Genomic DNA, 14792 nt, shown 5'->3' on the forward strand with positions numbered 1-14792 from the left:
AGCAACGCAAGCTCTATTTTGTTCGTAATTGCGTTCTAAAATGTTCCAATATTCAAACTATTGCTGCACCAATAACTGCAGTAGAAGTGACGGACAGATCGATCCTACAGGTGTTGTATTGAGTCGATCGATACATGCATAAAAATATGGATACTAATGGTTTTTTACTTATCTAGTGACTTTTATTATTTATTTACCCTAAAACTATTGCTTTCATAAGATTCAAAGTAACAAAAACATTTACTATAAGCAAATAGTTGCATATTATTGGATTACAGTGTGAAGAATTTACATGTTTACATTGATCATGGTATAAATATTGGGGGGTTGTACTTGCTTGTTATTATTACTTTTATAACTTTTTATTACATATTTGATACATGGATTTCAAAGGGTATTTTCAATAAAATAATATACAATATTTTAATCAAGCACAAGTTGCTGATATTCAGCAATACTCATTTTAAAATATCAGTAACATTTTAAATAGATCGATATAAACATTGAAACCATTTTTTCACAAATAACCACTAGATGGTGCTTAAGCAGGATTGGCATACTGGGCATTTTCCCTGTGGGCCGATTAGGGGCGGACTAGCCATCGGGAGAACCGGGCGGGCCGGTGGGCTGACCGCGAATTGGGCTGCAATAAGCTGAAATGAGCTGGCGCATTATGCAGAATGGGCCACAAAACGGCGCTGCTATATGCCTAAGTGTGCAGGGATATGCAGAACAAGTTTTGGGACAGTTTCTATGCAAAATCCCAGGCCGATTTCTCTTCGCTTGGCTCATCAGCTTGAACAGTGAGTGAAAAAGTAGCCGTCAAACGTTGTGTATCATATTTCATACACACGTTGAGAAGCTAAAAGTCCTCAGAAATCATACACAAAAAACATTTAATAGATATCTGCATTATTTTGACCTTGATAGTACTTGGTATCGGATCAAAAAGAAAGTAAGTGGCATCGTTCATCCCTACGTATGTAGTTGGCTTGAAAAAGAAAACTTGCCATCGGAGTGGACAGTTTACACGAATGCACGCTATAGCGACCCTTGTGGCAATGTTGAGAATTACAACTTAAGTTGTGAATTGCGGTCTGAAACATTTTGGAACATGATTTGACATTTGATGCACGAAATCAAGCTTAAAGGTGCGTCAAGTTACTGTTTGAATATGTCATCAAACACAAAAGTTTCAGATGCCATCGGAGAAATTCACTATTCACAATAAGCCACGATTAATTTAATCTATGAGTAAAAGTGTTCAATAACAGGGCATTTACTAAGATTAAGGGAGTAGTATATGGCAGCCCCCATGTGTGGACCCTCCCCATGTAGAATAAAACAGCTTTTTTTAAGGTTCATGTTATGACTGGAGACTTCACTTATTATAATGAGGAAAAAATGACTGAATGCACCTTTAAAAGTCAGAAATAAAGTGTGCGTGTGCGTGTGTGTGTGTGGAGGTGGAAATGGTGATGATGAGCACAGGTGGGGAGGTGGGCGGGACTCTTTTGTTTTTCTCTCAGTTTGATTGACAGCTCTGTATCTGCAGTGTGCAACAAAAGTGAAGCTTTTATCCCACTAAACAGCTGCTGAATCTGTGCCGCTCAATCTGCACCAAGACTTTCTCTGCTGTAGTGCACCTGTATCTCTTCAAACAATGTTCATTTGACAGGTCTCACCCAGTTTTTTGTTATAATATTTAATATTATAGGATATCTAAATGATTTATATATGCCGTGGTAGGAAATTCGTAACTCTAAGCATGGAGGTAGGTTCGCAAAAAGATGTGGCTTAATATCTACAGTGGCAAAAGTATGTGAACCCTTTGGAATTACCTGCATTTATGTACTGTATAAATGTGTTTTAGCAACTGGTTTGATCTTCATCGAAGTTACAATAATGAACAAACACAAAATGTTTTAACTACTAATACACAAATGATTGTTCTTGTAGATATTGAACACATCTTTCAATCATTTACAGTGTAGGTTAGAAAAAGTATGGGAACCCCTAGGCCAGTGAAGTAAAAAAAAGCTATGTTAAGTCAGGTGTTGGCAAACCTGGCATCCAATTAATGAGACTAGATTGGAGGTGTGGGTTAGAGCTACTTTGACTTATAAAAAGCACTCAAACATTTTCAGTTTGGTGTTCACAAGAAGCATCTGATGACCAGTGTGGAGCTAGCGGACTGACCATTGCCCACCCCACATGCAATTGTCATTTTTGAGCACAATACTTAACATGTACTGTACTAATATTACTGTGCCACCACAGACTGATCACTGCCCCCTCCCCGGCCACCCCTGTGAAAAACTCCTGGCTCCGCCCCTGCTGATGACATGGACCATACCTTGCAAAAAAGAGATCTTAGAAGATCTACGATCAAGAACTAATGCTTTGCATAACTGTTGATTTGCATAAAGCTGGAAAAGGTTACAAGGTTATCTTGAAGAACTTAGATATTCATCTGTCCACAGTTAGACAAACTGTCTACAAATGGAGATGATTTAGTACTATAGGTACTCTCACTAGAAGTGGCCGTTAGATATTCATCTGTCCATAGTTACACAAACTGTCTATAAATGGAGATGATTTAGTACTATAGGTACTCTCACTAGAAGTGGCTGTTAGATATTCATCTGTCCACAGTTAGACAAACTGTCTATAAATGGAGATGATTTAGTACTATAGGTACTCTCTCTAGAAGTGGCCGTTAGATATTCATCTGTCCACAGTTAGACAAACTGTCTATAAATGGAGATGATTTAGTACTATAGGTACTCTCTCTAGAAGTGGCCGTTAGATATTCATCTGTGCACAGTTAGACAAACTGTCTATAAATGGAGATGATTTAGTACTATAGGTACTCTCTCTAGAAGTGGCCGTTAGATATTCATCTGTCCACAGTTACACAAACTGTCTATAAATGGAGATGATTTAGTACTATAGGTACTCTCTCTAGAAGTGGCCGTTAGATATTCATCTGTCCACAGTTAAACAAACTGTCTATAAATGGAGATGATTTAGTACTATAGGTACTCTCACTAGAAGTGGCCGTCCAGCCAAGATGACTCAAAGGACACACCGCAGAATGATCAATGAGGTACAAAAGAGCCCTAGAGTGACAGATAAAGACATGAAGGAATCATCGGAACTGGTTAGCATCTCTGTTTATGTGTCTACTATATGGAAAACATTAAACAGGTATGGTGTTCATGGCAGGACATCATGAAGGAAGCCGCTGCTTTCATACAAAAACATTGCTGACCACCTTGACCCTCTGCAACACTACTGGGAAAATGTTTTGTGGACTGATGAAACTAAGGTTGAATTGTTTGGGAAGAACACGCAGCGCTACGTATGGCATGAAAAGGGCACCGCACACCAACATGAAAACATCATCCCTACGGTGGAGGGCGCATCGTGATTTGGGGATGCTTTGCTGCTTCAGGTCCTGGACTAATATCAGGGTGTCTGTGCACCAGCTGAAGCTCAGAAGTTTGGGGTTGCAGCGGGACAATGACCCTAAACATCGAAGTAAATCCACTACAGAATGGCTTCAAAAAAAGAAAATCCACCCTTGGGAGTGTCCCACTCTAAAGATAAATGTTGTGGTTATTATGGTTTTACTATAGTAATATTGAAGTAACTATGACTGTTGTAGATTAACCATGTTTTGTTTATTTTTGGCAGACATCATTTACTATGGTTTGTCTGTGGTAGGCATGTAAATACAATGATATACATAATTTTATTCCCATAGATTTCCTGTATTATCACTATGGTTGTACGACGAACATCACGGTTAAAATATGGTTCTTATAGTAAAACGGTGTTCAATGTATTGCGAGGGAATGCAAAACTATTTTAGAAAACAAATCTCACCCAGTCCTCTAAACTTAAAGGCAGCAAGTTATCATGGAGACCCTTAAAGTAAAATCAACGTGGCTTTACAAGCCATTTACAAGCCATCTGGATCCATAGACTGTAAAAAAAAGATGGACGACGCCCCTTCGCTCTTTTCCATTGGTGAGAACTGAAGCCGCCAGTGTCCCGATATGGCGCTGACATCTTGGGACTTGAGTCTGCGCAGTTGCGATTTTGGGACCAGACCTGCGCAGTAGTGAGCAGGAAGTAAAGCCGCGAAATCAAGGCCCCGCCCTCACTCTCGCTGAATCAATCGCAAGGACACGCCCCTGCACTTTTGACTTTTGACTTATGACGGTGTGAAATAATTAATTATAGAAATTTAGATATTACATTTAAAGCTCCAATCTCCTCAGTCCTCCGAAGATCCCGAAAAAAGTCAGTTGGGGCTTCAGTGAACTACTTCGCTCAGAGAACCTGTCAATCACAGCTGTCAATCATGATGTCACAGCAGCGTTTTTATAGCATCAAATAACTAAAAACAAACTTATTTTGAAAACAAACACTTGAAATGACATCAACGTGACAGAAACTATCTTTGGAAAAAAGATATGTGAAGTGTAATTTAATTGTTTAGTTGGTCTCACGTCCCGTTGAATAACATGGGGAGGCGGGGTTTATGACCTATACTAGGACCAGTCACCGGGGGGCGATCGAGACGATTTGGCTTCACTTTTGAGGACTTGTGCGGCACACTTGATCTGGTCTTGCTTTGGATTGCCCTCTGCAAGCTGATATAACAGTGCAATACTTGTTCTGATAAGCGGTTTCAACTTATTTCAGGTAAAAGAAGCCCTAAAAAATTTCCAAAAGCATTTTGGAAATGTCATTGGAATTGATAGCATTGATAAAAAGATCAGTTTATATAAAACATCAAATTTGATCTGATTTCACATGACAAAGAAATCTGAAATAAAAGGACCTTTATTAAAACTCTAATTTCCAAAACAACAGTTTACAGAGACAAAAACACAAACGGTGCAAATGAGAGAACAGTATGTGATCTTAACATAAACATCTTTTACCTGCTTTCATGGCATTTGTATGATCTGCAAGATATCATTCACTTAAATTCATCGGAATGAAACCGAGAAGTGTAAAAAACTACTGATTTGCATATCTGTGCTTCATGCTAAACTTTAAAAGAGTCGACAGTAAAACATCAGAAGTGTTGCAGTATCACAAGGAGGCCAGATGATCCACTTTTACTCACCGTTCTTCTGTAGGCTGAAAAGCAAGAACATAGAGACATTTAAAATTCAAAAAGACTTTAAACACTGGAATATTTCACTCAAAAATCATCATTTACTCTCTTTTGGTTTTGTAACGCCATGCATGTGAGTAAATGATGACAGGGAGAACTGAAGTGCTGGATTACCTCTCTAAATACTCCTTTACGTTGTCGTGGCCGTAATATTTGGCTAATCTTGTGAGAGCGCCCGTAGCACAGCGTCCGTCCCGCTTCCTGCACAGACTGCAGTTGCAGACGCCTTGACAGATGGGGCATTCCCACGACTGCAACAAAACACATACATCGTTATCAGCACAGTTCACGACAAACGCCACCAATTAAATTAATCAATTTAGATATTTGGACTCACAGGATCGAGAAGTGCCGTGCGGACGTCTTCTCCGTAGCGGTTGCGCAAACAGGGGCCGCAGAACTGACCTTTGACCCCCTGGCAGTACAGGCCCCTGCATTCAGTCTTCGTGTCGAGGGTCTTTTGACGACACTGATGACACGTGCTGCCCTGAGGGATATCAAAATAAAAGATCAAAAGGCGTGCAAAGCAACGATGGAAAAATGCAATGCGTCAAAATAAAGAGCATAATTCAGAATAGGTCCAATTTACATAATCTTTGTCAAGGATTTTATCTTTTGCGCGATCTGCCACGTTCTCCAGTTCTTCTTCGGTAATGTCCTCAGGCATACGGATGGATTGACGAGAACGCCGCTTCCTCTGTATGGGTCTGACGTCTCTGAGACCCTCCTGGACCTAGAGCGATCGAAATCAATAGAATTAATAAATAATTATGATTCAAAAAAAAGTTTAAACTAAGAGCAAATAGCCTCGGCTCTTGGAGTTTAGATACCTAGTAAGGCTGGGCAATATATATATATATATATATTAGGGCTGTCAATCTAACGCGTTATTTTAGTGCGATTAATTTTATTACAAATAACGCGTTAAAAAATGTACGCAATTTATCGTAATGCCCCCGGACCGTAATATGGAAGATGCCTGAGAAATGCAAGCTTGTAGTACCACCCGTTTACTCCAGGGGGCAGCTGTATGAGCAACACACAGTTATAAAGTGAAGAAACACTTCAGCAGCAACAACACAAACATGAGTTACATTCTTGCGTTCAAAACACTTGAAGGAGCGCAAATCTGAACTAAGAGATCTCAAGATGTGTTCTAAGTATTAAACTATATTTAACTTGAAACAGTGACCTAAAAATGTAAATGTTTATGACACAACGCACCTGAGACGCTACACAAGCAGGTCTGACGCTGGTGTACATTGACGGTCCTTAAACAAGCCCTCATAATAAATCTCCAACTGATTGATAAATTCACTTGTGTAATGGATTGCTGTGAACTGTGTGCCAATGATTGACTTATGATCAATAATATGGTAGTAAACAATACATTGTATTCTAAAGCCGCTTTTTGTATCGTCTTATCAATGATGAACTCTTCTGCCACAAGAATGTAATGCATTTTAATTATCTGAATATTTAATTACAACAAGCCACGTGATAGGATGATAAGCTGATCGTCCTCGCAGTGGCAGACCACGTGTAACAACACCTGCACAGGATCGGTACATCCGAATATCACACCAGCAGGACAGGTACAGGATGGCAACAACAACTGCCCGAGTTACACCAGGAAAGCTCAATCCCTCCATCAGTGCTCAGACTGTCCACAATAGGTTGAGAGAGGCTGAACTGAGGGCTTGTAGGCCTGTTGAATGGCAGGTCCTTACCAGACATCCCCGGCAACAACGTCGCCTATGGGCACAAACCCACCTACGTTGGACCAGACAGAACTGGCAAAAAGTGCTCTTCACTGACGAGTCACAGTTGTGTCTCACCAGGGGTGATGGTCGGACTCCCATTTATCGTCGAAGGAATGAGTTTTACACCGAGGCCTGTACTCTGGAGCGTGATCGTTTTGGAGGTGGAGGGTCCGTCATGGTCTGGTGTGTCAAAGCATCGGACTGAGCTTGTTGCCATTGCAGGAAATCTCAACGCTGTGCGTTACAGGGAAGACTTCCTCCCTCTTGTGGTACCCTTCCTGCAGTTCATCCTGACATGACCCTCCAGCATGACAATGCCACCAGCCATACTGCTCGATCTGTGCATGATTTCCGGCCAAACAGGAATGTCAGTGTTCTGCCATGGCCAGCGAAGAGCCCGGATCTCAATCCCATTGAACACATCTGGGACCTGTTGGACTGGAGGGTGAGGGCTAGGGCCATTACCCCCAGAAATGTCTGGGAAATTGCAAGTGCCTTGGTGGAAGAGTGGGGTAACATCTGACAGCAAGAACTGGCAAATCTGGAGCAGTCCATGAGGAGGAGATGCACTGCAGTACTTAACCAGATACTGACTGTTACTTGTGATTTTGTTCAGGGACACATTATCCGTTTCTGTCAGTCACATGTCAGTGAATCTTTTATGGACGTACAAATATTTACACATGTTAAGTTAGCAGTTGAGAGTGAGAGGATGTTTTTAAATACATTAATGGGGGGAAAAGCCATTCCAGAATAAAAATATAATGAATATACACTCACCTAAAGGATTATTAGGAACACCTGTTCAATTTCTCATTAATGCAATTATCTAATCAACCAATCACATGGCAGTTGCTTCAATGCATTTAGGGGTGTGGTCCTGGTCAAGACAATCTCCTGAACTCCAAACTGAATGTCAGAATGGGAAAGAAAGGTGATTTAAGCAATTTTGTGCGTGGCATGGTTGTTGGTGCCAGACGGGCGGTCTGAGTATTTCACAATCTGCTCAGTTACTGGGATTTTCACGCACAACCATTTCTAGGGTTTACAAAGAATGGTGTGAAAAGGAAAAACATCCAGTATGCGGCAGTCCTGTGGGCTGAAAATGCCTTGTTGATGCTAGAGGTCAGAGGAGAATGGGCCGACTGATTCGAGCTGATAGAAGAGCAACTTTGCCTGAAATAACCACTCGTTACAACCGAGGTATGCAGCAAAGCATTTGTGAAGCCACAACACGCACAACCTTGAGGCGGATGGGCTACAACAGCAGAAGACCCCACCGGTACCACTCATCTCCACTACAAATAGGAAAAAGAGGCTACAATTTGCAAGAGCTCACCAAAATTGGACAGTTGAAGACTGGAAAAATGTTGCCTGGTCTGATGAGTCTCGATTTCTGTTGAGACATTCAGATGGTAGAGTCAGAATTTGGCGTAAACAGAATGAGAACATGGATCCATCATGCCTTGTTACCACTGTGCAGGCTGGTGGTGGTGGTGTAATGGTGTGGGGGATGTTTTCTTGGCACACTTTAGGCCCCTTAGTGCCAATTGGGCATCGTTTAAATGCCACGGCCTACCTGAGCATTGTTTCTGACCATGTCCATCCCTTTATGGCCACCATGTACCCATCCTCTGATGGCTACTTCCAGCAGGATAATGCACCATGTCACAAAGCTCGAATCATTTCAAATTGGTTTCTTGAACATGACAATGAGTTCACTGTACTAAAATGGCCCCCACAGTCACCAGATCTCAACCCAATAGAGCATCTTTGGGATGTGGTGGAACGGGAGCTTCGTGCCCTGGATGTGCATCCCACAAATCTCCATCAACTGCAAGATGCTATCCTATCAATATGGGCCAACATTTCTAAAGAATGCTTTCAGCACCTTGTTGAATCAATGCCACGTAGAATTAAGGCAGTTCTGAAGGCGAAAGGGGGTCAAACACAGTATTAGTATGGTGTTCCTAATAATCCTTTAGGTGAGTGTATATATATTGTTTTTATATAACTTATAGATAAGTTTGTTTTTCACCTCCATCAAGCGCTGGATGTCGATTTTGTTGATCTCTCTTTTATGGGGGGCTGATTTCTCCTCCACTTCTAACCCGAAATGTTCTGGAGGTCTCGCCTTGCGGCTTGGGTTCCGTCTCTCATTCTGAACCTCCGATAAGCAACGTTTTGGAGTGGACGGCTTCTTTTTCTTCTATTTAAGGCACACACACAAAAACATATTGAAAAGCTCAATGAACACACAAGGAAGAATTTAGGAAGAGTGTGTTTTGAGCTCTATGACATGTTTGGTGGAGGTTTTTGGGGCTTCTTACTGTAGGTGTTATTTTGGGAGGAGGTTCAGGTAAAGCACTCAAATCTGCAAATAGTTTTGCAAGCTGAAAAAAAAATCACATTTATAAAAGTTAGTCGAAAGCAAAGCTGGCATATTCCCAAGAGTGAATTAAATCAATGACATTTTATATTATAAAGGAATATTCCTGGTTCAACACAAGTTAAGCTCAATCGACAACATTTGTGGTATAATTGACTCGTCCGTCCTTTTCTTAAAAATGTAAAAAAGCAAAAATCGAGGTTACAGCGAGGCACTTACAATGGAAGTCAATGGGGGCAATTTTGGACGGTTTACATTTACATTTATGCATTTGGCAGACGCTTTTATCCAAAGTGACTTACAGAGCACTTATTACAGCGACAATCCCCCCGGAGCAACCTGGAGTTAAGTGCCTTGCTCAAGGACACAATGGTGGTGGCTGTGGGGATCGAACCAGTGACCTTCTGATTACCAGTTTACCAGTTATGTGCATTAGACCACTACACCACCACCACTCTGGTTTGAAGGCAGAAATAATTTGTCTGTAAAAACATGATGAACATAATTCGAGCTGTATTTTTATAGGTTTATGGCGTTATGTTGCCATGGCAACAAAGTTGTAAAATTATAAATAACTTCACACAGATTTTATCACACTTAAATGATGTTAATACGCACCTTGTTTTCGTCTTGTGGCTGTACTTTTGAAACAGCGAGTCTTTTATTGTTTACGGATTGGCCCCATTGACTTCCATTGTAAGTGTCTCACTGTTAACCACATTTTTGCTTTTTCAATGGACGAACCGAAATAAATTTTTGCGGTATTCAACATGGTCACAAATGTTGTTGATTGAGCTCAACTCGTACTAAACCCAGAATATTCCATCAGCACAATAGTGTCTTAAAACAATACCATTGCTTTATTTTCTTCAATGTTTTTGGCTCTTTTGCTCAGTATTTGCATTTCTTCATCCGTCAGTAGACTCTCAACATTGGTTCTAGTATCAGACGGTTTGGACCGTCTCTCGGTGCGTTTACGGTCAAGTAAAACAAGCTCTTTTGTTTGTCCTGGCTTGCGCTTCCCGTTTCTCCCAGCAGACTTGCTGCCGATGGGCGGGGCTGTGGGCGGGGTTTCTTTGATGCCTTGTTTAGCCACTTTCCATTGATGGGCGGGGCTTGTTTTGGTAGGAAACTTTAACGCGACACACAGCCCAGAATTGCGCTGCTTTTTCGACGCTGGCTCCTCACCGTCGGAATAAAATCCGATGTCGTCACGGTCTTTGTCAGACGCCGAAGTCTGCCGGCATGAGAAATAAGAGAGTTGAGATTTTTAAATTGCCTTTCATTATATTAGAGATGATGTTTTTCCTTTTAGAATATGGAAGACAGATTTTTTTCTTACCACAGATTTGCTCCTTTCAGAGTCGTCCTCGGAGAAACCCTCAAATTCCCCCTCACTGTCCGTGTCTCTAAAGATTTGAGCCAACTCATCCGTGATGTCTCCGGACCTGAAGCAAAGACCCTGCGAGAGAGAGCAACAACACATTATTATTCCTGGATTGAGCGAAAACTATATTATTGATAGCGCTGTTTTACTTCTACTGCCAAACCCCAAGAGATAAATAACACATGGAGACCTGCCAGGATTTTGTGTCCAGTATAATGAGAATATTTCAACTAATGTTTTGAAGTTGATTTCGGACCGTGGATGATACTAACCATTTTCCAGTATCCCTTGGACTGGACACCGTCTCTGCTATCCTCAAACAGATCGGTCATGGCCAGCTGCTTTGCCTAAAAATAAATGAATACTGGTCATTAGTAATCGTATTAATCTATTGTAATCCTAACGAGAGATTTTGACCGATATATCGGTTCGACCGATTAATAGGTGCCGATAGTTGCTTTTTGGACTATCTGTAAAAACATTTGACTATTTGGAAACTTGCCCTGTCAGCACATGCATTGTGTTGTGTTCAACATACTGGTGAAATATATATATATATATATATATATATATATATACGAAGTCTTTAACCTGATGAATATATTAGGCTATAAAAAGCTTAATTTGGTAAATAGTTAAATATAGAGTATTGTAACCAAGTCGCCGTCATTTCAAAATAAGAGTCCTGATTCAAGTGTATTTCGGATCATTTTCATGCTGACAGGTGACAGATCTCTTCATTTCAGCTTTCTAGTGGACGCCAGAAGGTTCTGTGCCAAAACTGACTGGCACTTGGAGCTATTCGTGATTCCCTTCACCTTCACTAAAGCCCCAGTTCCAGGTGAAGAAAAGCAGCCCAAAGTATGACGCTGCCACCAGCATGCTTCACCGTGAGTATGCTGTTCTTCTGCTGATGTGAAGAATAAGGTAGATAGATGTCACATGTAGGGGGCGACCAGTACTTGCCAGAAGGAGCCGCAGCTCCTTTAATGTTTCTGTCGGTCTCTTGACGGCCTCCCTGACCAGTTTTCACTTCGTCTTCTCATCAATTTTGGAGGGACGTCCTGCTCTTGATAATGTCACTGTTGTGCCACACTTTCTCCACTTGTTGATGACTGTCTTCACTGTGATTCATGCTATATCTAATGCCTTGGAAATGTTTTTGTAGCCCTCATCTGAGCGATACCTTTCAACAATGAGGTCCCGTTGATGCTCTGTAAGCTCTTTGTGGCTCTTATAGAAGCATCCAACCAAGAAGATGTCAGAAAAGTCCAACAAGAACAGCTGAGATTTATTTGGAGTTAATCAGGTGAAGACAGGTGTGTAACTGTTTCACATGAGCTTGCCGATTGGTTGATTCTGAACACAGACACATGCCCAAATATAAAAGGGTGTGCACACTTATGCAGTTAGGTTTTTTATTTTTCTCTAAAAAGTCACTTTGATTTTTTTTTTTATTATATAAAAAAATATCCGAATTTTTGCACCTTTTAATGTAAAAATTACAACCTATATAAAAGGTGCAAAAATTCTGATATTTTTTATAAACACTGTGAACTGCATTTGGGATTTTATTCATTTTGGACTTTTGGTCACAGCAAGAAAAAGCCGAGAAAGCTTTTTTTTTACATTCTATAAATCAATTTTTAACGCTATCGGCCGATTAATCGGCTATCGGCCCCTTTTCTACACCTTAGTTATCGGTATCGGCAAAATCCACTTTTGGTTGAGCCCCAATTCAAACTGCTTCTACTAATAGTATTTTTAATAATTGAAAAGAAAGTAGATTAAAGGAATTTTCCGGGTTCAATACAAGTTGAGCTCAATCGACAGCATTTGTGGCATCATCTTAATTACCAAAAACAATTATAATTTAGACTCGTCCCTCGTTCTCTTTAAAAAAAATACAAAATAAGCAAAAATCGGTGTTACAGTGAGGCACTAACAATGGATGTCAATGGGGCCAATCCGTAAACGTTATAATACTCACTGTTTCAAATGTACAGCCACAAAACTTAAATATTAACATGATTGTAGTGCGATAAAATCACTTAATAGCCTTTTTTATGTGAAGTTAAATCCAATTTAACAATTTTGTTGCCATAATGAAGTAACGCTGTAAACCCTAAAATCCCAAAACAACCGCAAAAATACGACTTTAACAACTTTACAGCTTATAATACATGAGTTTTACAGAATAATTAATGCAAGTGCTTTTATAAAATTATAAGCTTCACATGGCTGACTTTAAACCCATAAAAAATTGGCCCCATTGACTTGCATTGTAAGTGCCTCACTGGAACACAGATTTTGCTTTTTTAAGAAAAGGACGGACGACTCGAAATTAATTAACATTCCTTTAAATTAATTTTTAAGAGTTATTTTGCCAATCAGTTCATCCAGATCAATAGATAAACAATTCTGCAATGTAACAGTTTAATCACAATTATAATGCATTTGCTGATCGGGCTTTATGTGTCTCAATAATGTGCGTTTATTCAAAGTTTTAAAACTTTCTGCACGTTTGCCAGTAAGATTTTAAGTATCCTTGTAAACTGAAAAACGCTCATTCTCGCTCTTACCTCCATGGAAGTTTTGCGGGTTTCGATCATTTATAATAAAATAATATTGATCAGTGTTTGTGTGTGATTTAAAAGTTCTCAGTGAATGAATGGATAAAAAAAACAACAACATGAACGGACCGAATCATTTGTCAGTACGCAGGGGTGACTGGGTGTTGAGTCAACACTCAAGATTTCACGAGTTCACGTTGGATTGCTTTTTATTGAAGAATTGCACCTTAGATAAACATAAACTAGTAATACAAGTATTAAAGTAATGGTTAACATAATAAAAAAAAATCTTGACGTGGATTTGAAAGTTGGTTTCTCCGCACCGCCACCCTGTGCTCTAAATGGAACCGTCCATGATCCGTCGCTCTGCAGTTTCGCGGGAAATGTGGCACGTGCACACACATCACTCACGAGCACAGTGCATATACTACAAAATATTGCATTTATATAGTCACTTTAACATTTGCACGGTCTGTTGAAGATATTAATCTAAAAAAATAAATAAAATACAACAGAAACAATTACAACCAGAACACTAGTTTCACAGTATGAAACGTATAGTAGTCTATAAATGAATAGTAAACGTTGTATAGCATATTCTGCAGGCAGAGAAAGAATATTTATTTCTGGATTTTGCCAAATGTATGGATTTGCCAAATTTAAATGGATAGAACACAATTAAATGTTCTAGAATTATAGATTATAGATTATATATATATATATATATATATATATATATATATATATATATATATATATATATATATTCTAGAATCTATCATTCTAGAACATTTCATTTTGTTCTATCCATTTAAATGTGTCAAATGGAAGTTTACTCAATCTATTTGAGTTGGGACTACATGACAACTTTTTGTAGTGTTAATGAAGCAGTGATGAAACTCTGCAGGGCATTTACATTTCCCAGCATGATTTGCACGGGACTCGATAGTGAGAGAAATGTTAAAATGAAAGTTTTATTTTCTTATTATGTTTTTTGTGCTAGATGAATATAAAGGGGGATACTTTTAGGTTACGTTTTTAAAGTTATTTTTTAAGATAAGGTAGATCTTGCACATGTAATGTATTGCTTGCTTGGTTAATTCTGTGCTAACCATAGCATATACTAAACTACATTATTTCACTTTCAGTTATGAAATCAAAAAGATTTCTTTGAGTTACAAAGAGACAGGGGCGTAACTCCCCCAATAATCAAAACAAGATTTGATTATTTATACCATGATCAATGAGAACATGGTTAAATGTTTCACGCTGCAACCCTGCAATGTTCAAGCCAAATCTATGCCCTTCATAGATACATTTATGTGCATATGATACCCAAAATTGTTGTCTTGATAGACAGCTCACCAGTTTATAGCTCTATAGGTCGACAATGCACCTATAAGTGCATGCGATGACTAGAAATGCTGTTTGAGTAGATTGCTAGTTTTTAAGTTCATGCCCAAAATTGCTTTCTTGTTTTGCA

The 14792-nt window shown here is 39.5% G+C and overlaps 1 protein-coding gene across 1 annotated transcript; it reads right to left on the reverse strand.

Moving 5' to 3' along the window:
* Positions 1-4892: 4892 nt before the first annotated feature.
* LOC127619796 (cell division cycle-associated 7-like protein) lies at positions 4893-13348 on the reverse strand. The gene is made up of 10 exons (XM_052092786.1): positions 13319-13348; positions 11009-11083; positions 10692-10811; positions 10203-10586; positions 9291-9353; positions 8999-9169; positions 5787-5930; positions 5535-5684; positions 5312-5448; positions 4893-5160 (listed from the first exon to the last, which is right to left on the reverse strand). The coding sequence occupies exons 1-10, from the start codon at positions 13346-13348 to the stop codon at positions 5139-5141; spliced, it is 1296 nt and encodes a 431-aa protein (XP_051948746.1). The 3' UTR covers positions 4893-5138.
* Between the last annotated feature and the right edge of the window lie 1444 nt (positions 13349-14792).

The sequence above is a fragment of the Xyrauchen texanus genome, chromosome 26, assembly GCF_025860055.1.
Source record: "Xyrauchen texanus isolate HMW12.3.18 chromosome 26, RBS_HiC_50CHRs, whole genome shotgun sequence".
Lineage (NCBI taxonomy): Eukaryota > Metazoa > Chordata > Actinopteri > Cypriniformes > Catostomidae > Xyrauchen > Xyrauchen texanus.